The sequence below is a fragment of the Barbatula barbatula genome (assembly GCF_947034865.1).
Source record: "Barbatula barbatula genome assembly, chromosome: 19".
Classification (NCBI taxonomy): domain Eukaryota; kingdom Metazoa; phylum Chordata; class Actinopteri; order Cypriniformes; family Nemacheilidae; genus Barbatula; species Barbatula barbatula.
In genome coordinates this window covers 21,030,765-21,055,819 of record NC_136782.1, presented here as the reverse complement: position 1 = coordinate 21,055,819, position 25,055 = coordinate 21,030,765, and the positions used below count along the sequence as shown (strand labels likewise).

General features: G+C 39.0%; 2 protein-coding genes across 4 annotated transcripts; one reads left to right on the top strand and one right to left on the bottom strand.

The window, feature by feature from the left end:
• Positions 1–3,722: 3,722 nt before the first annotated feature.
• Positions 3,723–11,220, top strand: meis3 (myeloid ecotropic viral integration site 3). The gene is made up of 13 exons (XM_079480942.1): positions 3,723–4,376; positions 4,719–4,800; positions 6,468–6,604; positions 6,960–7,134; positions 7,221–7,271; positions 7,362–7,412; positions 7,540–7,689; positions 7,772–7,880; positions 8,486–8,631; positions 9,029–9,105; positions 9,215–9,273; positions 9,571–9,657; positions 9,741–11,220. Exons 2-13 carry the CDS (start codon positions 4,789–4,791, stop codon positions 9,929–9,931), a joined length of 1,245 nt encoding a protein of 414 aa, XP_079337068.1. The 5' UTR covers positions 3,723–4,376; positions 4,719–4,788; the 3' UTR covers positions 9,932–11,220.
• Positions 11,221–13,431: 2,211 nt separating this feature from the next.
• On the bottom strand, positions 13,432–24,433 carry rinl (Ras and Rab interactor-like). 3 transcript variants are annotated; one of them, XM_079481266.1, is made up of 12 exons: positions 24,193–24,433; positions 22,999–23,113; positions 22,722–22,866; positions 21,635–21,743; positions 20,657–20,729; positions 20,101–20,189; positions 19,665–19,747; positions 18,758–18,986; positions 17,794–18,402; positions 17,244–17,561; positions 17,001–17,132; positions 13,432–15,381 (listed from the first exon to the last, which is right to left on the bottom strand). In XM_079481266.1, the coding sequence occupies exons 2-12, from the start codon at positions 23,034–23,036 to the stop codon at positions 14,948–14,950; spliced, it is 2,259 nt and encodes a 752-aa protein (XP_079337392.1). In that variant the 5' UTR covers positions 23,037–23,113; positions 24,193–24,433; the 3' UTR covers positions 13,432–14,947. The 3 variants fall into 3 exon arrangements, with proteins under 3 accessions (XP_079337392.1, XP_079337393.1, XP_079337394.1); XM_079481267.1 differs by lacking the exon at positions 19,665–19,747 and having other exon boundaries at positions 24,193–24,431; XM_079481268.1 differs by lacking the exons at positions 19,665–19,747; positions 21,635–21,743; positions 22,722–22,866; positions 22,999–23,113; positions 24,193–24,433 and having other exon boundaries at positions 20,657–20,830.
• Between the last annotated feature and the right edge of the window lie 622 nt (positions 24,434–25,055).

Below are 25,055 nucleotides of genomic sequence, written 5' to 3'. Positions count from 1 at the left end.
ATTGGTTAAAATACATTATACACACTATGAAAATGATGATGTTTATTGAGTTGCTTTGTGGGAACATATGGAGCAGCTATGCTCCCTGGTGTTGCACTTTTTAGGGAATGAATGATCCCGTGCAATGGACAGATGTTTCCAATAAGACGGCCCTTAAAGTAGTAGTTCACTTCAAAACATTGACTTTCCATAGTAGGAATAAAAATGAAATTTTGAAGTGAACTGCTCCTTTAATATTTCCTCTGATCACAGAACGAGTGACCCCGACTACATAATAAGGGAGCTGACTGGGACGCACCCACTGTGATATTCTGATATTGCTTTTATGCCAGTCAATGTAGGATTTTCTCCCGTTTAGGCAACAATCCGATCACTATAATACAGCACACCTCTCCTCAACAAGTCAATTGCGGCGTAAGTTCAATACGTAAGGTAAGAGATGACTCCCTAACTTATAAGTGCAATAGTGATACATGATAATCCCTTCTAGTGACCCATGAATGGAATATGCAAGTCTTCATATTGTTTAGAAATGCTATTACATCCATAAGATGCTTGTACATGTAAAGAAGTATAGTTCAGCGAGAGGGTGAACTCATTTATAAAAGGCCTGATGGGAAAGATCGAAAGAATATTTATGGGTGTCCGGTCAGACGACACAGTAACTGGAGAGGTGCACGCTCATAAAAAAGCACTCTCACCCCTCTCTCTCTCTCTCTCTCTCTCTCTTTCTTTACCCCCATCAGCCTCTCTCTCTCTCTCTCTCTCTCTCTCTGTCTGATGGAGTGGTGCTATAGGTAAAGTTGATTCTCTTTGATGTCACGTGCTGCACCGCACTGACCTGCATGCAAGGTTACGATGGCCATTAGAGTTAACGGACATGTCAGCGGTGTTGACTAGCCTGGGTGGTCAACGGCAGTCACATCTCTGGACATGCACACCCAACAAATTGAAATACCACTTCAAAGACGATTACGATGGTATTGTACAAAAACATAGAACAAGTATGACACATGAGGATGAGCACTGTCTAATAATCGCGGCGACAGAAATATACCGTAAAATATTTATTTTTTCTGTGTTTTTTATGAATTTGCTCTCTTTTTTTAAATTTGACATTTTTTACTGCTTAAAAAGATCTTTGGATATTTAAAAAAATGAATTCTGTAAAATGACATCGAGTGTCTGATGTCAATATCGTTTAAGCACATTTAAGCAGTTCTTTGTTCAGTCTTAAACTTGTCCATAGACAGATATATCAGCCTGGGTTTGGCCATTTTATTAGGATTTGGAAATTTTGACACGATGGGCAGCCTTCCACCAAACCAACAAACCACCAAACAAAGAAAAATCCATCAAAATAGAAAATGTCATTATATTTAAGCAAGCACATTTAAAGTGATTTTCTTTTATTATTATTTATTTAAAAGGGACTCATATATTTTATCCAAAGTCTCTGTTTGTTAAATCTCATTGAAGTGCCTTGATGTGACAGTAAGACAAGAAGTGCTGCAAATGCCAATATTTAAAAACGTAAATAAACCAACAACAAACAAAAGAAATAGGAACGGTAAACAACCCTCAATAGGGCTACAAAGACATCCGAACGCCTAGTGTGGGACGGAGAGATCGTGACCTGAGGATTTGAGGTGAAGGGACCAGAAAACGACTCCCTGAGGGATACACAACGCTCACAGCAGCAGATATAGATCCAGGTGTCAAAGGTCAGGTCTGAGAGACTGCCACGGCTTGTTTGGATGTTAATTTCAGAGGTCAGTATACTTTACCATCATAAACTGTAAATGTAAGACAGAGGCCATTAGATCAATATGAAACTACACCGAGCTCTGAAATGAAGCTATATTAAACTCGATAAAGTGTGATTGTGTGTATGCATTGAATTAGTTTTGCTTAGATGCGTTACTCACTTCTTTTTCACGCCTGTTGCTTCGGAGGCTTAACTCACTTATAATGCGTTCTATGACAATAGCACTTTCACAACACCCGTGTACAGCGACAAATGCCGCAGAACAAACATTCACAGTTTGGGAGGATGTGACAAACAAACTTCACACCACAAAACTAATGAGGTTATTCTCTCAACACAAACTCTTGTCACTTTCACAAGTCAAAGACTTTAAAAGCACTGCTGAGACATTTGAAGTGATGTTTGAGATGTAATTCAGTATACATCTAATACTGCACTCCATATCAATTTAACACAAAAGGATGAAAAAGTAAGTTTGTATGATAAACCACATGTTATTGTAGTGCCGTGTTTATTTTCTCAGCCCCAAAGAAGACATTTGTTCCTCTGTCAAGCCCAAGAGGACAATATGTTGATAAATGTTACATTACGGCATTTGGTTGACTTGCTATCAAACACGTGACCGTGCGAAGCATGTTGACACTGTTTATTCCTCATGCAATGGTCATACAAGGGTGTCCGTGCCTTTACATCTGTAGTATCGGGGCTATCGGCTGAGTATGAAAGCAGAACTAAAAGTGATCTATAAAAAATGAACCAATTCATATATCACTCTATAAGGCTCAAAAAAATCTTGATTGGTTTGCTTATTATTAGCTGTACTAATATTGTATACGCATCATAAGAGCAAACCCGTTCAACAGAAGATTACTGAAATGAAATGAATGTTCACCATAGTTAAAACAGTAACCACCATTGACAAGATCGCCAATAATGAGGCTGATAAAAAAGTTTCATATTTGTATTCATTATTTTATTTTGACACAAAGCACCAATCCACAGTTTCGCATAACTTCTGGACATGCACATCGTGGTTTTTTTGCACCATATTAATTCTCTTGTTTGGATGACGCGATGCAGGCCTCAGCTTTACCATCGTTTTTGCAATGAGTCGTGATCGTGAGTATCGCACAGCAGACTGACATAAAACACAAGTACATTTCGACAGCCCATGAATAAAATGACAAAACGCGTTACAAGTGGAAATACCCGATTAAAGGGCGCATTCAAAGGGCGTTGCTCCATTGAACGCCTTCACAATCGCTGTTGTTGCGCTGTTAATGCCTTTATTTAGCTATGATCATCTCTGTTTGCCGGTGCTCCCCCATGGGGTTGAAAGGCCGCAGATGCCCTGATCCAGAGCTCGCCTGTGTCATGCCGCCCGTCGCCCGCAGTGCGCGTCAGTGCGTCCGCGGTGCGGAGAAGAGCGCAGCGGTGATTGAAGTGCTGACCGCCCGGAGAGAGCTCGCCCAGCGGGAGGAGAGTTTAGAGGACGTGTCGAATAATTATTATGTTATTTAAGGGTCATTTACAACACAAGACCGCGTTTGGACCGTCGCGGGTCGCTCTGGATGATTGTTATGCTGGTTGGCGCATTATTTTTACTCACAAAACAAACTATTATGAAAAACTACAATGCGTGCAATTAAAACACATGGAAAGTGTTGCCCTGAATGTATTTGGTATGTCCGAAATAAGTCGTTTAAATCGACAGAGCCCGTGCCAAATGATTCCGGAACACGACGGATGGATTCACAAACATTTCCACGTCATTCAAACAGCACGCAAAGGCGCACATTAGTATAATTGACTTAAGACAAACTGTTCAGAGTCATAAATAATAATCTACAAACACACTTGCACTGCAATTAAAACAATTGCATGATAATGAGACTGTTATTTATGACGGCATTAGATAATCGCCTATTAGTGTTATCAACCTGTTTTCATTTGAGTCGTGCCTCTGTTTCTCGCTTTTATTGCGTTAAGTTTGGTGTCTGCACACATACTTCTGGCAAACTGTGCGAGAAACTTGCATGCGAGTTAAATGACAAAAAAAAAATCTCAACAAACTTTGTTGAATTTGCTCGTTAAATGACATTTACGTGCGACCGCGTAAAAATGCGTCTCTGTGCGTGTGCCGGGATTCGCTTGCGCGTCAATAGATGTACCATTTAAACCCAATGCATAAATCGAAACAGAGCTTCTTCGGACATCCCTGGACGTTTTCACACAATATGATTTTACATCGCAACAGCGCCGATGAAAGCACGGGCTGCGTGCGCATGTAAGCACGGCGTTCGGATGAAATGAAAGGCTCTCCGTTTGATATGCGCAAGTGTCTGTGTGTGTTGTGCGCGGGCGCGTGTGTTAGGTGGGGAGGTGGGGGTGAGAGACCCCGTCGTGTTTTGACCCCCTAAACAACTCCCAGTCTCCATCTCTCCCTCTCTCCGGTTTAAAGCTCCATCGCTCTTTGTAGGGAGACGCATTCGAGCCCGACGCGTCGCTTCATGGACATCGACGCCGGAGCGCAAAGGACACGAACGGACAGCTAACACTGGATACTCGGGCCGCTCCACGTTGCTTCTGCTGCTAGACCTCTATTAAGGTGGGGTATCTTGTGATGTACAGTAGACTATCCATAATCTATATTTATATAGGCTAGCCGTGTTATGCGAATAACGGTGCCGTTCCGGTCATTACGCGTGATCTCATTTATAACATTATTAGTCTGTATGCGTTTCCCAGCCAGTCAGTCACTCTGGAAGAGTAACACAGTTATTTTGCTGGATACTTTTAAAGTGAACAGCAATGGACTGTGCGTGCGCATCACGATGCTTTAAACCCTTTAAACATATACTTTTGGTGCCGTAATGCATGAGTGTGGTTTAGCGCACGTTTATATTTCTCCATGCAAAGGTTTTAATATGATGTTGTTGTCTGTTTTTAGTGTCGGATCTGCCGGGTCTGGTGTGTGTTGTCCTCCGTCAGTGAGTGTGTGAGCTCGGCTTCCGTATCGCATGGAGAAGAGGGTAGGTCCTGTTTTCTCGGGTCAATTTTTTGATATTTCCAAGCAAGGGTTGCTGCAGTGTACCATATTTATGGCCAAGGGAATGCGTGAACACAATTGCCTAAAGTATCCTATATAAAGTGTATTTCTTTTATGCCACATTTCCGTGCAACACTTTAAAGCATTTAAAAACATTACACTTCTCGTCATTATTAAGTGCACATATAGTTATTACATTTGTATGTTTGCTACAGGCGTATGTTATTAACAAGACATTTCACATACATATTTGAATGTATAAGAACAGATTTATTAAGTACTACAGCTCACTGATAACAGTTGTTTTCCTATTTGGCCACGGCTTTAAATAATAAGAACACATTTGTGTCTATTTTGCAACTTTATAATCGCTTAAATATACTGAACAAAACATGTCCGGAGATCATTATTGATATCATTCATAAATGCAAAACAGAGCATGGTAATGGCATACAGGCCTCTATGAAGGCAAATGAAGTCGGTAAGTAGGTCAAGTTTTGTGCTACAGTGAGCGGCGGGCAAATGGAGGTTCATAAAGATGGTAGTTAGTTTATTATTAATCTATTCAATCTCAAACAAGCTCTTAGATTTGTCCCTGCAATGTTTCTTCTCATTATGAGTAAAATGAATGGAGAAATCCATTGGCACAGATCGCACAATCTGTTGGAAATAAAAGCCTGATATTGATCCTCTCATAAAAGCTAAAGATGTTGTTTGTACTATGTTTATTGTTATATTTGTGTGAGGTTCATATACTGTATTTGTGAAGTACTCGATCTTTAGGAAACAGCTGCATGCTGTTTGACGTCATTTATATCACCTATATTTATAAATCACATCATTTATTTTAAAGCAATAGGGAATATTTATCATGTGACCGTATTTCGTGTTAAATTAGATTTTTGGAGTGTACATGGTTGCGGTCAGCATGGGAATAATTATTGTCACGGATGATATGTTTCTTCGTGATAGTAGTTTGATTTCAAATATGGTTTTATCGTTGTTAATACCGTTTAAGAGCAAGTAAAGAGCGGTTTTCCCTTTGCAACCTGAAAAATGATGCCGAATGAAAATCTGATATGCTATTGAGCTATGGTGCAGTGAGAAATCAAGAATGTTAAAGCTTATGAAAAACCTGGCTTATATACTGTTATATAATTAGCAACGATTAATAATTACATACATCTTGGAGTTGTCCAAAAACAAAATGCTTGGATGTGGAATTAGATGTTTTCTCAATGGTGTCCAAAAGTGCATTTCTCTTGTGTTATCATATCATCGTCTAACCATCTAAATGTTTCAGGGCTTGCGATTAATCACTATAAGATCATCTAATTGGAATAAATGAAGGCTAGATGTTGTGTTTGTATGTCAGGGCTGTAAATGATAAATCCTGTGCTTTCTTCTGAGTTTATGTCCCTGGGTGACTGTTGCTCGGCACATCGCACATCAAAGTCTCCCGCAACCCGTTTTTTGAGTAGGAGGAGAAACAATTAGCAGCAACTTCAAACAGCTTCCCGCTAACTGTTGATTTTGTACGCAGTTATAATAAACCGTAACAAATCCCGCCACGCGCGCACAGCACACCTCACACTGACGCCATCCTTCTCTCTTTCCAGTCTGAGATATTTGACTCTTGTTGTGTTCCAGTATGATGACCTGGTGCAGTACCCTGGCTCTGACGGCATGGCTGTGGGAGCCTATGGGGATGCGATGAGGTCACTTCCTCCACACTATGGCCACGGCGTGCCTGACTCCCTCAAACACTACCGGGACCAGATCTACGGGTGAGATGCCGATTACCGTAACATGGACCGTACTGCAGCTTGACCTGATTTCACCCTTAAAATGATTGAAAATGAAACGTTTTCATTTAGTCATTTAGCAGACGCTTTTATCCAAAGCGACTTATAAATTAATAAAATAAATGTTAATGGATAAACGCATAAAACCGATCTCATTTTGTAGACTAAGTGAGAATTAGTTTTTTAGTAAATTTGATGATACTGATATCTTTATTTACTCGAGTTGTTCCAAATCTGTGTTTATCAGAACAAAGACATTAATACAGATTTGGATTTGGATAAAGTGTCCCTTTAAGGTAGAACTAATGTGTGTGTGTGTGTGTGTGTGTATGTGCAGTCATCCTCTGTTTCCACTCCTGGCCCTGGTCTTTGAAAAGTGTGAACTCGCCACCTGCTCGCCGCGGGATTCAACCTCTATGTCAAACCCCACCCACCTTCCTGGCATGACCAATCACAGCGACGTCTGTTCCTCTGAATCGTTCAATGATGACATTGCAGTCTTTGCCAAACAAGTGTGTAAAAGAAACTCACGTGTCCTAGAAAATTGCCTGCTGACACAAACATCATTGAATACTGATCTCTCTGTTGATCCGTTTAGATTCGCTCTGAAAAACCCATATTTTCAACCAACCCAGAACTGGATAACCTGGTAATTTAGCCAAAATCACATTTATATTTCTGAGGTTTAATGAGAGAGGTGTATTGCATCCATGTGTAACCATTGTATGTGTTTGTACAGATGATCCAGGCTATTCAAGTGCTACGCTTTCATCTGTTAGAGCTAGAAAAGGTACGTTTGTCTCCCTGATGCTTGGTGTTTTCATAGTACTTATAAGAATCGAGGTATTTCCGTTCGCGACAGGCTATAACATTGTATTTCGTGTTATGTCAATCTTCCTTCGTCTCTTGTGTTACAGGTTCATGACCTCTGTGATAATTTCTGTCATCGCTACATCACCTGTCTAAAGGGCAAGATGCCCACCGATTTGGTACTGGATGACCGAGAGGGCGGATCCAAATCTGACATGGAGGATTTCACTGGTTCCTGCACCAATCTGTCGGATCAAGTGAGTCGGTCGACACCTGACAAGTATCCCTTGCCGAGTTGAGTGCATTAGTTTGACCGTGGCTCTCTCTGTCCTGAACTAGAATCAGTCGTGGTTGCGAGACCCCGATGACTGCGTGTCGACCCCCTCTGGCACCCCCAGTGTTTCCTGCGGTCTCACCTCACACAGTTTAGAAAACTGCAGTGATGCAGGTACCTGGTTTTTATCTGCTTTTAGCCGTGTTCATACAACTTACTGTGCAATGTATCCTACATAATGCTCACCGGTTTCTAAAGACGTATAGAACACGGTGTAGACATGTATGCAAAATGCTTAGTTCAGCGAGGGGCGTTCGGTTATGTTGAAAATAAAATTTTACAATTAGGTGCTGTTAGTTAACATTAGTAAATGCATTCGCTGACAATGAAAAATGTAGTTTTTCAGCACTTATTAATCCTCGTTAATGTTAGTTCATGGTGCATTTATAAAACAACGTTTGATTTTAATAATGTTTTAGTAAATGCTGAAATGAACTGAATTAATATTAATAAATGCCGTAGAAGTTAATTGTAAAGTGTTATCCAAAAGTTTAATTTCACATTTAAAACATATGAATTTGTATTATTTATTAGTATTTCTTAATAAATAAAAAGTATTATACATTTTTACATTTGTAAAGAATACTATAGCTGTACACTATGCTAAGCTCTATATATAATTGTCTGCTGAATGGATATATGTAAATATGTCAAAAATGACACAAACACACAGTGGAAGAAAGACAAGAAATAACATTGTGCATGTGTGTTTCTGTCAGGTGATGGGCTGGACGGTAGCGTGGCTTCCCCGAGCACAGGAGAAGAAGATGAAACGGACAGAGATAGACGAAACAACAAAAAAAGAGGGATTTTTCCCAAAGTTGCAACAAATATTATGAGAGCTTGGCTCTTCCAGCACCTTTCGGTAAGAGAAAGAAAACGTCTCGTACCATTATAGTGTTGAGAAATAAATGAGCATTTGTGTGTATTTCTCTTGTAAAAATCGCAGTTTTATAAAAAATACTTGGACAAAAAGATTTACATGAAATTGTTCAAAATAAACAAATAGGGGATTGAACGGGATGAAGAATAATGAAGGGTTTAAATCGTAGTTATCTTCTTTTGTAACCAAACTCTTCTTATATTTCCTATTATCTATTGTTTTTTTTATTTCTTTGTTTATAATTTTTTCAATATAATTGTTTAATACAACGATTAAAGTACATTTATTGTTAGAACAGTTTTGTATATGAAAAGGTTATGATATGTTAAATGATATGTATTGCACTGTTTATTTATTGAATCCTGATGATATCTCTCAGCACCCGTACCCATCTGAAGAACAGAAGAAACAGCTCTCCCTGGACACGGGTCTCACCATACTACAGGTCAACAACTGGTAAGGATCACTGTCTTTAATGAGTTCGCATTCAATCTTTGCCAGAAATGATAATAAATGTTTATAAACATTAAATGGTTGAATAAACATCGTCTCTTTCTTCACTCAGGTTTATAAATGCAAGGCGCAGAATAGTTCAGCCAATGATTGACCAGTCAAATCGCTCAGGTACAGGTTATTCTGCATTTATCTGATTATCTGCCACTTGTTTTCTAACCTGATGAAAATCTACACTGTATAAAAACCTGTATTGTACTGTTTTTAAAAATACGTTCAAAAACTGTAAAAGACCGCAAATTTACCACAAAATGGGGAAAACTATTTAATATATATCCTTATAGCCAATCCTTTTACAGGAAAAAAAATATTTTACCGTTAATTTTTGTTTTTCTAGTGTATTTTTTTTACAGTATAGAACTCTGCACTAAATAACCTTGGTGTGTGTGTGTGTGTGTGTGTTTTCAGGCCAAGGTGCACCATACAGTCCAGAGGGGGCGGCTTTAGGAGGATACGGGTTAGATGCTCAGTCTCATTTAGGTCTTAGAACAGCAGGTGAGAAGCTTTTCACTCAAACGCACGTTTTCTTTTCAATTTGTCGTCTCTCGCTCACCCTCTCTTTGATTCTCCGTTGCCAGGTCTTCAGGGAATGCCCTCCCTACCCACCGATTACCCCGGCGCCCTCCTGCCCCAGCCGGGATACTCTCACGCCGGCCCGTCCCTGCATCCTTACCCCGGCCCTCACACTGCCATGCTGCTTCACCCGCCGCCCCACGTCCATCCTGCTGAACCCCTCATAGGGCAAGGTCTCGACATACACGCCCACTAACGGGCCGGGCGCTGAAAATGGGAGCAGAATTGACTTTGTCCATCACTCTCACGGTACCTTCAGGACGCCAGCGCGGTCGACTCGCTCTGACAGTGTCTTAGATGCAACGATCTGGCACCCTAAACGTACAAACACGTTCACCGTATGCACTCGACTCCGATGCAAAGCCCGTCATCTTTAATGCCTGAAAGACTTTCCTTAGCCATTTCTTGAAATGTACAGTATTACTCTCTTATCTCCTCATGCTCTGACAGCACTGGAAGGAATACACTCATCTTTTAATTGCGTTCGACTGAAACCCACGTCTTCCTAAACGGCCTTAGTGGTGAGCTGAATCTAACGTTAGGCCTTCATGTAGCCTTTTTTGCCTTGCCTCCGAAGATCACTTGAGGAGCACACAAAGCGTATACCTCCTCGGTCAGGACCTGAGATAACCATATCAAGACGTCCTGAAATAGTCTTCTGTGATGAATGACTTCACCAAATCTTATCTCCCGAAACCTGTTAGGAACACATTCTTGGCATGTTTCACCCCTGGAAAGAAAAAGCAAGAAATGAGGAGTTTTATCCAAAATCGAATAGACGTGTGTTGTTTAATTAAAAAAGGTGATGTGCGCCTTTAATTTTAAAGGTTTACTGAAGAAAAAATGTAAATAAGCCCGTTTTAAAAAGCGTGAACACTGTGGTGCTATCAAAACATGAATCCGTACATTTGGGTCTTCTAAAAGTGATTTATTTCCCTGTAGCAAACACAAAACCTTTATTTCTTTTGAAACTGGGGTGAGATGTGACCCGGACGTTCCTGTCAGATTTCCGTGAGATTCACCCGTGAAACGTCAGCCGGACACTTTGTCTTCCGAACGGTTCTTCTGTGAATACGTTGGTCTCGCTGTTAGCATTAAACGTTATTTAATTAAAATTTTATGTTAAATCTATTTTTGTATTTATCAGTATCCAGAGACTCGGTTACTCCCAAACATGACAGTAAAGTTACAATAATCCGAGTGCCACGGTTTGTGAATCTCTCAGTTTGATAAAGAAGTGAATATTTTCTTCAGTTCTTTGAAGTTTATGTGAATGTTTATCTGCTGAGGTCCCGACAGGCACGTTTTTGGTTTGCTTTAAAGGACCTAACTTATGTGACCATGAAACTTACTCCGTTTTCATCACCAAATATATGTATTAAAGAATTTCTCACTATGCTTTTTGGACATTTGTTGGACTTGTAAACCTGAGCTCTTTTCTGTCATTCTCTTTTCTGCATTAAAACGTCTACTACAGAATTGTCGATGATGTGTTTATGGTGTTAAATGCTGCCAGTTACAACAATAATAGTAAATCGCGTTTTCGCACGTGTTTAGTTAACATCGCGCTATCACTTACTAAAAAAATCTGTTTAATTTATCATTTACAATCTGAACGAATGACATATTCATCATGTTTGTGTAGCTTAAAATAAAAAATATTTTAGATAAATTAATAAATATATTCTAGTCTATTCGTTTAAAATTTAGAGTTTGAATTCATTTGAAGCATTAATAAAATCAAGTTTAACAGCAAAAGTTAACTCCTTTGGGACTTTAATGGTCATCCTCTCAAATCTTGGATAAATGATTGTAGATGCATCATTAGTCCTCCGGCTCCACGTGCACCCCCACCCGTGTCAACTGCGCTGATGTGATAGATGCGGCCTGCAGCAGGGGTCAGAGTTCACTCAAGGGTTAACAGGAAGAGGCCCTATAAGGTCACCCGTTAAGGTCACCCCGAGCATCGCTACTTTACTTTCTGCTCTTAAATTTGTTTAACAGCCGTCGCTTTTCTTTCCTTATGCTTAATGTAAATCATGTGAAATGATCCGATTTAATGTTTCGGATAAAAAAGTAAGCTGCCTTTCTTCATGTGGGATTTACATCTCTCGTTTGTAAAGTAATAAAGTATCCCCTACACTTAAAATAAACAGTCAAATAAAATTTGTGAAATAATTAAACAATGAAAACAATTAGTAAATGCAAGGACGTCAATTGTGGTTTATAGCAAATTTAATGCCTACTGGTTTTGCTATTGTGCCGAACATGAAATAATGTACTTTACATCTGGGGATCTTTGCTAATATGGTCACAGCATGGAGAAAACTATGCTATGCTTATATAAATAACAATATAATTGTGCGTTAAAATATAAATATAAAAAATATAAAAATTAACAGGCTTTTAAATGTTTAAAATGGAGATGAAAATGCTTTCAGTGGTTCAAATCAATATTTGTTTGATTGGTAAATCACTGTTTAAAATGCTAATATAGATTTGATAAAACATATCTTCTTATTCATGTAAAGAAATGTTTATGTTGTATGTTTATATATTTGTTTGAAAACAAACGTTTCAGTAGGGTGTATGTTGGGTTGCGATGTAAAATCCAGGGGTCTGATCTGGATGCGCATCAAAATGAGCATTGAAATGCATGCACAAATAAACGCATAATAATATGCATTCACGTAAACTTGTTTAGCTTGAGATCTTCAATATTCTTTGTGCATATGAATGTTTTTGTGTGTGTGGGGGAGGGATGGGCGGGACGCCAGTGAACATTAATCATTGGATTACACACCTGTCAAAATGCAGAAAAAGAGCTCATTGCACTGCACAATAAAGAAATAATGGTTCTTAAAATATTCTTAACTATTGTAGCTTGTTGAGAAACAGAAATTCATGTGAAAAACACTTATAACATAGTACATTTGTACCACTATGGTATGATGGACAGATAAAGTAACTGTGATAAAGTAAAGTTATAAGCCAGACTGAATCATTGACTGATACGTGGCCATCTTGAAATGTCAAATTCTGCTGTTTTAAATGAATAAGTATTGTGTCACTAACTATTGTGCATTAAATGTATCTGAATTCGATCTGATATTAATCTCGCTCGGTGGAAATCAGCATCACCTTCAGCCACTGAAAAACAAACCATGGATTTACAGCCTTTGTGCCATAGAGCTTGTTGTCACTGCATCTACAGTGAGTAATTATTCAATAAAATAATTGAATATTTCTAAATAACAAACAAAAGATAAACATTTGATCTAAATCATCTAAAATGAAAAATGGTTTTAAATGAATTTCATTTGAATAAGTATTTATTTGTTAACTAATAATGAGCTAATATTGTTAATGTTCATTTCAACATACATTTTAAAATCAGAAGTTATATTTGTTCACGTTTGGTAAAGCACAATGAACAGGAACAGACAATGACCGATTGTATTTGCATTGACTAACATCATTAAGGTTAATGAATGCGATATAAACGCTCTCTCTATGTATATATATATATATATATATATATAGCTACTCTACATATACAGTTTCTTTCCAAAATAAGATTTTGATTGTGTCATCGTGTTTTTATTGTTTTAGTTTGCTGTATTTCTTTAGTTATTATGGATTAAATCAAAACAAACTATTTTAATTGGAATGCACAATAAAATACAAAGATTGTTTATAATTATGTTATCATGCTTTTATTGTGTTAGTTGGCTGTATTCTTTAGTTATTATGGCCTAAATCAAAACAACTTCTGTCATTTTGGAACCAAACTCTATATATAGGCCTATATATATATGTATGTATGTATGTATGTATGTATGTATGTATGTATGCTTATAGTAAGATTATATGAGTTAAACATTAACTAATAGAAATGAATAGGAAGGTGTCACCCAAATCGAATGTAAAAGGTTGACAACTTGCCCCAGCTTGTAGCGATTAGATGTTTAACTCAAAATGTCATGGATACTGTAAAACACTTTGGATAAAATCATCTGCCAATTGCACAAATGTTAAATGTGAAATGAATCACATCACAATTTACACCCACCATGAAGAATTTTCACAAATAAGTTAGACAAAGTCTAAAACTATGGGACAAATTTGGATGCGAAGACTGAATGTTTGCGTGGTACAGTACAGACGTGCAAATCCAGGCAGGTTGTTAATGATCCATCCATTAGATTAATGTTGAGAATAATTGCTTTGAAAGTGCCGGGGAGCATTTTGCCATCGGCTCTTCTCTATTCATCTCCATTAACAGCAACTTTCTCCATGCTTCCAGTCCTTACAGAACTGTCAATCAAATCATCTCAGATCAGATGTGATCAAGCACGGGTACGAAAAGACGCCTCCGGCTTTAACCATCTGTGTATTCAGCCACTTTATATCGAAAGGCCGTTCATCAAACGCATGCTTTGTCCTGGGTTGCATGATGCATCTAAACATGATGGAAAAGTGCAGGTTTGACAGCAAAGCGTGTGCCATTGGTGTAGCTTTGCTTCCTAAACACGATTGATGAGCTTGGATTTTGCTGCAGTGGAGAGATGGAATACATCTTTCAACATTAAAAACTGTTGCGTGTCAAAACAAGCTGAATGGCAGCTTTTTAATGCATGATGGGGCTTGTAACCTGGTTCCTGCAGGCTGTGTATAGATGGATGACTCTGTACACACAAACATGTAAGAATTTCATAACATGTATGTGCCCTATTTACATTACTACTGAAAAGTAGCGAGGACTGGATTATAAAGAAATTGAAAGAAAGAAATCGCATGATATATCATGTCCGGTCTGAATAATGTGTGCTGTCGGCTGACGAAAATGAAAACCAGTGGCCGTCTACTATAAACAAGCTATTTTAGCATTTAAATAATTCATTAAACATAAATAATGATAACAACATTATGTATATATTATTATAAAATGGTATTAAACGCTAAAAAGTCAACACCATCAGAACTATTTTGGTGGTTAAACAAATAAACCCTGTCTTTGGAAAATAAACCACAAGCACGATAGTTCCCCCTAGTGGTCAAAGAGTCAAAGTAAACTAAATCAAAGGGATGGTTTGCACAATAATATAAATTCTGCAAATGTTTATGGACCCTCGTGTGGTTCAAAACCTATATATGAATCTTCTTTTGTGTTTCTCTGGAAGTTTGTTCTCTCGGGATTCAGATGTTTTTCCTAATCTTCTTTCCAGCTTACACCCGCCCCTCCCTCATTATCTTCTGCTTTAGTCCCAGTGATGTTCAATGTCTCGTGTGACCGTGTTTGTTGTCCATTCGAAGTGTCCTCCTCCTCTACCACCTCTGATTCTTCATCCAGACTCTGGAGCGTTTCTTGCGGGATAGAGTCAGTTGGGCTGCTTTCGGTTGGATTGGAGGAATCTGTGTTGGTATGGTCCTGTGACGGGGCAGGGACCCCCTCTGCCGCCCCGTGTCTGCGTATGGTCCTTCGGTTTCTGCTGCGTCGTGATTGGTTGCAGTGAAGAGTGCGTCTGCGGTGCCATTGGCTCAGAGAATTGTGCGCTTCGGCACTGAGCTGCCGCTTAGCCAGACGTGGCCGAAAGCTGCTGATGTAAAACAGGGCGGCGTATAGAGACGTAAGGTAGTAACCACCTGAGAGTGAGAGAGATGGCAAGAATATGAAAAGCAGAGTTTGACAACTTTTTGATACAGTAGAAAATGATTGCATGACATTTTCCTCAAGTTGACGTAGAGACAACTGATCATCTTTCCTTTTTTTGTGTGACTATTCCAGAATTTTCTGGGAAAATATTTCTAAAATTCGATCACTGGCCGGTTTTGTTTGAGATCCGTGATTCTAGGGATTTGTTTTCTCCATTTTTTGTATCTTTCTCATGTTAAAGTAAATATATTTTTCTTTATAATTCTCTCCATCACTGGAACACACAATGCATATATATGTATATATATATATATATTTGTTTTCTTTTTTGTTTCCTTCCCTGTTTTCCCCTTTTTCTGAATATCTGTAATCTGTTGGTTCCTGGTATCTGTTTTTTCTTATTTCATGTGCCTTGCTTAATAATTGTTTATGTACCTTTATCTATGCTATTATAGATGTATATTACGTTCAATAACGGGCCTTACCTAAATGCTAAGGTAACATGTCGATGAAATTGTCGTTATAAAAAATGCCTAAAGTACCTCTTAAAAAAATAGAGCAATGATTTAAGCGCACCAAACACTCACTGTGTCTTTTATTTTGAAGTCGTTTTTGTAGTCCTGGTTTCATGGTCTCTGTAGTCTTTTTGTGTTTCCCTGCCCTGAGTTTCCAGGTGTGCCGTGTTATCTCTGATAGTCTTGTGTATATATACCTCTGTGTTTGCTATTGTCTTTGTTGGTTATTGTTTGTATTTATCGTGTAGTTTATTTTTGTGTTGTTTATTGGCTTCATGTATTGGACTTATGCAATATCTCTTCGCTGCATTAAGATCCATTTTCTCCCTTGTGTTTCCGGACTGCACGTTACAGTTGCATGCTACAGGAATTGACCGTAAACTAAGATTAATAAATGCTGCACGAGACAATTATTGTTCACTGTTAGTTCACATAAATAAAAGCATTAACTCATTTAAAACCTTTTTGCAAAGTGCTACCAAATATACTGCAAATATACGCGTGTTAGAAAACTCTGTATATTTCACACTTTAAGAGTGTGGATTATATATACACTATGAGTGTTAACTTTGAACCTTTTTTAACAACAAGAGCTCATGATACATTTGTTTAGGAAAGTTTAAGGGTAGGGCTGGAAAAGATCTTACTTATATAAATGATTTTACTTCCTGGTAAATGAGAAAGTGTTGAAGGAAAGCCGGTTTTATCTCAACTGATTTCAAGATTAATTTTACAGATTTGAATATTGCAGTTTTGTCTTATATTGTTGTGTTCTTGTATTGTTTGTTGTTTTATAAACTTGTTTTATTGTATTGTGTGTTCATCTTCCTCTAAAAGACAATTTTGTACCCCTTTGCGAATAAACAAAGCTTTTGAATTGAATGAATCTTTATTGTACACAGAAAGATCGCCAGTGTTAAAACAGGACAAATTAACACTCAAAGTGTAAATATAATCCACACTCAAAGTGTGGATAATATATACACTGTGAGAGTCAATTTGACCTTTTTTTGACATTGGCGAATTTTGCTGTGTAGTATTCAGTGGAAGAGTTCTGACATATGCATGTGTCTTCATGAATGTGCACGGCCTACCCTCTCCTTGCAGCTGTGTGGGATCCAGTAGCTCCATCATATAGTCAGTGTCAACCTGCAGTGTGGTAACATCACTACGCAGCAACACCCACGTCAGACATGGCAGGAAGTCATCTGCCCCAAAAACCACACCTGGCAAAACACAGCAAACATTTAAATCTGCTTTCTGCATGTGCCGTGAATGCTCGTAAGCCTTGCTGTAAGAGTTTTATGTAGTGTTTTATCCATAAAGTCATAACTCACCAGGTTTAGCATTAGCATTCATGCTGTGGTAGATAATCTTGCAGACTTTAAGCAGAGTGTGAACTTTTTTACTAGGTGAGTAGGCCTCATGCATTGTGGTCCAGCGTTGCAGGATTTTCTCCATCGTGATGGTATCAGGTACGCCAGCCCCTGCTGCCCCCTCCAGCTCCTCCACACTGCGGTTCTCCAGTGTGCTCTTGTTCGTCTCCAAACGTTGCAGTGTTCCGTCATCCCTGCGTGTCGTCTTCAGGCACACGTAAAGATGAGTGTAGACTGGCTTCAAAGCTACCTTATGGAGGGCAAGCTCCAGTATAGCATCTGATGTAGAAAAGCAGAACATGAATGAAGTTATGAAGAGAACAGTGGGCCAGTTTTTGATCCCTTTAAAACCATCAACACAGCGGCTATAGCATGAATAACAAACCAATATTTATTAACTATGGGAAGGGACTTGGGAGTTAACTTGGTACAGAATTGCGCTAGCAACCCAAAGGTCATTGGTTTGATCCCAGAAAACACATCCTAATAAAAGACGTATACAAGGTCATACCCAGTTCAAAATCAGGCATATCTCCGAGTCCGTCTGTGATGCTTTGGATCTCTGGATACTCAAACAGTGTTTCCCTCAGGGCTGTGAGAGAGGAACGCACTTCCTGCAGCGTCTCGGTGAACTTCACCCCAGGAGCGTTTCCGGCTGAGAGAGTATGCTCTACAAATGCCTTGACAGCCTCTGCAAAAGGCCCATCCTTCCGCTCCGCCATCTCCTGCACACGTTTGGTCAGTCGCCGATGTGGCGACACAAGTCCTCCCAGAGCTTGACCCACTGCCGAGAGGCGGTTCTTCACCTTATCTGCCAAAGGGAGGCGGGGCGACTGTTGGGACGGGGAGGGGCATGAAACATGTTCAGACTCCTCTTCAATACTACTGACCGACAGTGAGTCCAGCTCTAAGGGCAGGTGAAGCAGAGAAGAAGAAGGCGATGCGTTCAGCCATATCTTGTCCTCTACCCATGACACGCGGTGCGGTGACTGAGGGAGTGGACTGTGCATGGAGTCTGTACTTCCTCTTTTGAGTGGATCTTCCTTGGTTGCGCTACTTCCCCTTCGAAGCACAACTCCGCCGGGCGTAGCTGGAGAGACTGGACTCTTCTCAAATGATCCTTTGAGAAACAAACGTGCATACACATAATCTTATGAAACATTAAACACCTTCTCATTGTTTATCAGCAGAACCTGTTGTTCAGGTGATTCCTCGGTCAAATTCTGTTAAAATCTTGAAAAATGCTATCAGTTGTATTAAATTGAAAATAAAGAAATGTCACCACATTTTTGTTTTAGTCATTTGATTTATTGTATAGAGTTTGTATAGGATAGCGGGTACTGAAGCGTAAACGAATCCCTTAAATTAGAATGGTATCATCTTTATTTCTTGTTATATCTGTTGAACTTAAAATGATGATTGAAGAACCTTTTGTTTAGCTGAAAATAAGCCATACGATGCGTGTTAACAACTACCTCTATCGTGATCAAAGCTGCCGGAGTTCAGACTGGCGAGAGAGGTTGGCCTCTGTTTTAGTCCCCTCCCTTCCCATGCTCTTGTCGTGCTTAACCTCCTCTCTTGCTTCAAGCTGATTGGACTGTTAGCAAGATGTTGGCTGGATGAAGAACGAGTCAGCCAATCATCGCCGTGTTCATGGAGGTACAGGGGATTGATGAAGCACAGAGCACCATTGGCTGCTGTAAGCTACCAACAAACACACATTTATTTTCATTTATCAAAAAAGATAAGCGTGAGATAAGTGAATGTAAGAGATGTCATGAGAAGTTCAGAAAGAGAAAAGGAACAACCAGCTTACAGGTGCACTCAAATAATAAAAAATACATGAAATCACCCACCTCCACCCCCAGCTCCACCTGTCTAGATCTGTTGGCAATGGATATTGTGCCAAAAACACTGCTTAATTGCCAGTCTTTATACTTGCTAGGTCACTTTCAAATGTAAAATGTAAAGACATTTCTGTAAAGCTGCTTTACAATATTGCACAGTGTGAAATAGCTATACGAATAAAACTGATTTAAACTAAACTCAGATAATTTCTTTCTTTCGGAAGACTTGATTATAAGTGAAAGATGGTATATGTTTATAGGCAGCCCACAGCATGTTACATTGTATGCCGACTGGAAAAGAAATCTACTGAATTCAAAGAAGTTCAATGGTTGTGTAACAAAGTATTTCCAGTAGTCTGACACAAGTGATAAAACAGAAATACAACCGTAGAATTACAAATTGGAACAATCGTAGGGGGGGAGGAAATGATGACAGATTTTTCATTTTTGGATGAAAGGTTATTGAAATGAAATATTGAAGAAACAAAAATATTGGTGTAAAGCAGAGACTTTAAACTCGAAAGGTCAGAATCACCTGTATAGTGCACATGACAGTTTCTGGCATTTCTGGAGTCATATTAATAGTTTGTGGATCTGAGGATGAACATAGCCAAGCTTCTGAAAGTCACACACAACAAACAGTCACGCTTCAGTATAGGGGGCAATTCTCGCTATTAACAAACCATTAACTACGACTTTCCAACCCAATAAACTCTTAATTTGTTGCTTATTAATAGTTGGTAAGGAAGTTGTTAGGTTAGGTATTGGGCAGGATTAGAGATGTAGAGTATGGACATGCAGAATATGTGCTTTATAAGTACTAATAAATAGCCAACAATAGACATGCTATTAAGAACTAGTTAAAAGTGAGAATTGTCCCCCCATACTGAAGTGTTACCCAACAAACCATTGAGAAGTTTAATTCGGATGAACAGTGTGAGAGAATGATGAAGGATGGGATGGATACTTACTTGGACCGAGTGAAGAGGCAAGATATTCCGAAAGACTGTTAAGTGTGTAAACCCATGATGGAACCAATAAGCATACAGGTAACACATCCCTGAAAGAGGTCATACAAATTAAACACCAACAGAATGCAAAAGTGTATTAAAAAGTATCATTTGTTTAGATTAGATTGAAGTAATTGTACGCAATGAACAAGTAGAGACAATACAGTTAATGTAGCATCTAAGTTTATATATAAGTGTATATACAGTAAACAAATATAATTCGCTTAAAATTATACAAATATTATAAATATTACTCATCTACCGTGCATGGCGTGTGTACAGTCAGCATAAATCGTTGCGTAACACAGTAGGTCTTCTATTTTGCTATAACTGACTATATTTACAAACAGACAATTGCAATAGCAGCACAGAAAAGATCATTTTATTTGCACCATGCTACGTTTGCTATAATGTATTATCCAACACAGGGGCGCTCAACGTTTCCCGTGCTAAGTTTCTTAAATGTCAAAATGTGTTAATCCATACAACCGCGGCAAATAAAGTAAACCATTCAGACCTGCTCAGCGTGTAGAAGTGCAGCAGTTGAAAGACATCAGGGAACGCCAGATGGGAAGTTGTCAGCTGAAGAGCTGTTACAGCAAAAAGACAAGACTCAGAAGTCGGCCCTGTGCGTAATATAGAGAAACTGGACGGACTGGTCATGAGGTTGAAAGATTGCACATGTAACGAGGAAACAGGAAGATATCAGCTTAGCGTGCACAAATAGAGAACAAACCACCGTGCAGGGTTTATTTATATTCTTTAAGCGTTGGACATTCCGAGTCATGACATAATTGCATTGAACCAAATGTTGTGCATGCGTTGCTATAACTGCCACAATACATCACTTGTGCATGCTTTCACACCTGTACCATGCTTTTGTGCCATCCGCGGCGCAGCAGCTTTCTTTGTACTTTTTCGTGCAAACAAGGCTCTTCAGGCTCTCATATCTGTTACACGATGCAAAACATTTGGTTGGCTAGTGTGCCTTTGGAGGGCATGGCAAGCGGCACATACTAAAGTACGTGTTTCACCCAAAAAAAATCATTCATATGCAGGTTGGGTTTTGAAGCAAGGTAACTGGTTTGTGTTGGTCCAGGACCATCTTAAACCAGCACAAACCAGCTACCATGCTTCAAAACCCCCACGTCGTTCCAAATGTGTATGACTTTCTTTCTTCTGCAGATCACACAAAAGAAGATATTTTCAAAGGCCAAACAACATTTGACCTCCATTGTATAAAACCACGTTTCTCTTGCGTATAAAAGATTTCCTTTTGTGTTCCACAGAAGAAAGAGTCGTAAACCGGTTTTCAATGACACGGCTTTAACCTACGGTGTACTATGGGGTCCAAAACGATCGTGCTGATATTTCTTCTGAAACAACAGAAGAGTGATTATATTTTTCTCGAAGAAGAATCTCCCATAGGAGAATCAATGGAGATGTAACCAGAAATGAGTCTTTTCCAGCGTGCAACGATATGGCGTTTCTGTACCTTTGCCTGTGGTCACCATGGGAAAGTCTTTGACCAGCTCACCCTCACTCCCTACAGATACGCACAGGAGCTGTTCATTCGGTGAAGACCCTTCCACCAGCAGAAAGCTCTGTGTATAGAAACATGCCGTTCATTTGAATATCCTGGACAGATAATGAGCTTTAGTCTCGAGTCAGTGAGCACTTGAAGACTTTAAGGAAACGTTCGCTCGGTGAGCAAACACTCTCACACACAAGAGGAAGTCAGTGTGTGCAAGAGCGAACCAAAGGAAAGCTAAAAATAAAGTGATAGTGATAACTTGAACGGAGAAAATAGTGATGACACCTTCAAATAAACATTCCCTGTATTTAAAACGACGTATTGAGAACCTTGTTTGAAGAATCACAAAAATGGCAGAGGAACTGAAAATGAGACGTTTTATATTTGTCATTCAATACAGAGATACAGGGGTGCGTTGAACCTGAATTAGGTCATTGTTGAACAAATATCAAATTGATTTAAAGCATCGCTCTGGACTTCGTTACTTATCATTTTTCAAAAGAGAAATTTAAATGCTTTTTCGATGTTTAAAATGCCATGTTGAGAAACAAAAGCACTTGAACAAAGTAAATTCCATCATACTAAATCAATGCTTATTACATTACTTATTACAATGCGACATAGAAGAACCCGTCGGTTCCACAAAGAACCTTTACGCTTCTTTGTGGCGACAAAAAGGTTCTTCCGATCATAAAAGAGTAAGAAAGAGATGGTTCTTTATGAAACCAAAAATGGGTCTTTTACAGCATCGCTGTGAAGAACCTTTAACTTTATTTGTATATGGGTGTACCAGAACTTTACCTTTCAGTTACCAAACCCCCGAAACTGCTTCACTACCTCTCTGCTTCTTTTTAAGTTCACTAGTCCTGCAGTTCCCATCGGCACACTTCTCTTAGCACACTTCTATACTTATGCAATCTCTCTCTATAGTATATACCTTAATATTCTGATCCTCTGCGATCATCTTTAAGAATATCACACGTTATTATGTTTAGGGTTGGGTTTTTGTTTTGAATCTCCGAGCAAAGAATGAAAGAAATGCACCCACCCCGACAGGTCTGCCCCATAGGGCAGTGTGGGCACCGTGTCTGTCCCAGGGGCTTTTGGGAGCCCAGGCGTCCTGACACAAGCGTAAGCCCTGCAGCAGACTCAGCGTTTTCGCATGACCTCCAGTAACCCCGTTGGGTAGCGTGCTAGCAGAGAAGCAGAATGTGAAGCGTTGGTGTCATCGAAAACATGGGACGATTGTTTAAGCAATCTTATAGTGCATGTGACATACTTTCAATATGAGATTTCCAAAAATGAAACATTCGGTTCTCGCTCACCTGTTGCCAGTGGATTCATCTTTGGATTCCTTTATCATGATTGAAGCTGTTCGGGAGATGGGATTGGACCGTTCACGAAGGCCTCGGCTCCTCCATTCTAGAGCTGCTCTAATCACTGTTTGACATGTTAGCAAATAAGAAGTAAAGGAAATGCAATAAAGCCCACATCCTTCCATTTGTATCTTATTCTCGCTGTCTAGTCTCTCTCTTTCTCTTTGTCACAGTTCCTTGGTAACAGTGTTTTAAATAGAGAAATCTTCCTGAACGAATGTATTTTTTCCTTAAGAGAGGAATTAATGATGTTCAGCTATGAAAATATGGGCTTGTTGTAAAAAGAAAGTAGAAAATTGTTCAAACTTGAACCTGGAACAACATATTTGTTAAAAATGCCTATAACCACATAAAATCCTATAACGTATTCCTATTATCAGAGGGAAGTGATAGGTGAAATACTGTAAATACAAAACAATCTGTAGAAAATACAGTAGGGATGCAGTTTATCAGTAACTTATCGTAGATTTACATTTATGTCATTTACTGGCATCAGTTTGTTCAAAGATAAATGAACATTAAACTTTAAAAATAACTATAAAATAACAGCCTCATGCAAAGCGTTCTGGGAACCAAACACAAACTGAGGATTTCTGGTTCCCAGAATGCTTTGCATGAGGCTGTTATTATTATAATTTTTGTTTAGTGAAGATAAGGACTTGTTCATATTCATTGTTAGTTTATCTTTGAACAAACTGTTGCAAATAAATTAGATAAATATAAATCCACAGGCAAAGTATGTGTTATATTTTCTGCATTACATGTAATACATCAACTCAATTGTTTATTTATTTTTTGGGGATGATTCCCCTTATTTAACAAGGTTTAGCAACACGGCAGCTGCATTTCCAGTAATGCACACTTGAGACACGTGAAATGTGATGTTGTCAACCATGTCATGTGTAAACTGTCAGATCTTTATGTATAGATGAGGTCGTGCTTGATTTGAAACCAATATCAATTCATTGTTCGTATTTACACAAAATGGCAGCGCCCGTTTCGATTGACAGTGCTGACACGCATTCATATGGAGATGTTAAAAATACCTCTGAACATGTTTAACAGATTTATGCAAAAGATTTATTTGATAATAGTAGTATTTGCTATTGTATTCAATCTCAAAAGAAGTTTAAGAGAACTCACATGTGTCGAATCTTCAGCATGACGTAAAAGAAAAGGCCCGACATTTTTTAAACCCTTCTCCCAACGCGGCTTTCTGCCCCTTCATCACAAACCTTCCCCGCATCCGATCTCACCACCTAGATCAGCAGTCACTTTTGCTTGTGTGATGTTTTAAAAGATAATGATTTCAGTCATACTAAAGTTCAGTGCAGCACTATCGGCTTTGACTTGTGATGCTCTTTGTACTGTCTGTGAGCTCTGTGAGCTCCACCCACCTGTGATTGTGGTGAACCTCACAGTGAACAGCGCTCAAGTGATGGAAGTAGGCCACGTCGAGAGAAAGGATCAGAGCTCAACGAGTCTTACTTTCAGAACTGCTCATGTAAAACCACTCTCGGCTGTGGCTGAAAATATCTGAAGGCTGCTTTTGATGTATTTTAATCTGCATGTAAGTTCTGCCGTTATTTGAGCTCAGAGGAAGATCGTGACCCATTGTTCCTCAATGGATTTTGTGGTTGCACCTTCACTATAGTGAACACAAAATACTGGAATGGACAATTCTGTCATCCTTTAGGCCTGCTCACCTTGGAGTTGTTTCAAATGTGTATAAATGACTTTGTTCTGATGAACACAGAGAAAGATGTTTGGAAGAATGCTTGTAACCAGACAGATTTTGCCCCGCATTGACTCCCATAGTAGGAAAAATTACTTTATCTCTTTGTGTTCTGTTAAACGCTTATAAAGACATTTTGATGAATGTAGGACAGAAAACAGTTCTGGGGCACTTTTGACTGCCATTGTATATTGTCCTACTAAAAATATGGGAGTCAATGGGGGGCAGATCTGTCTGGTCATAAGCGTTCTTCCAAATATCTTTCTCTGTG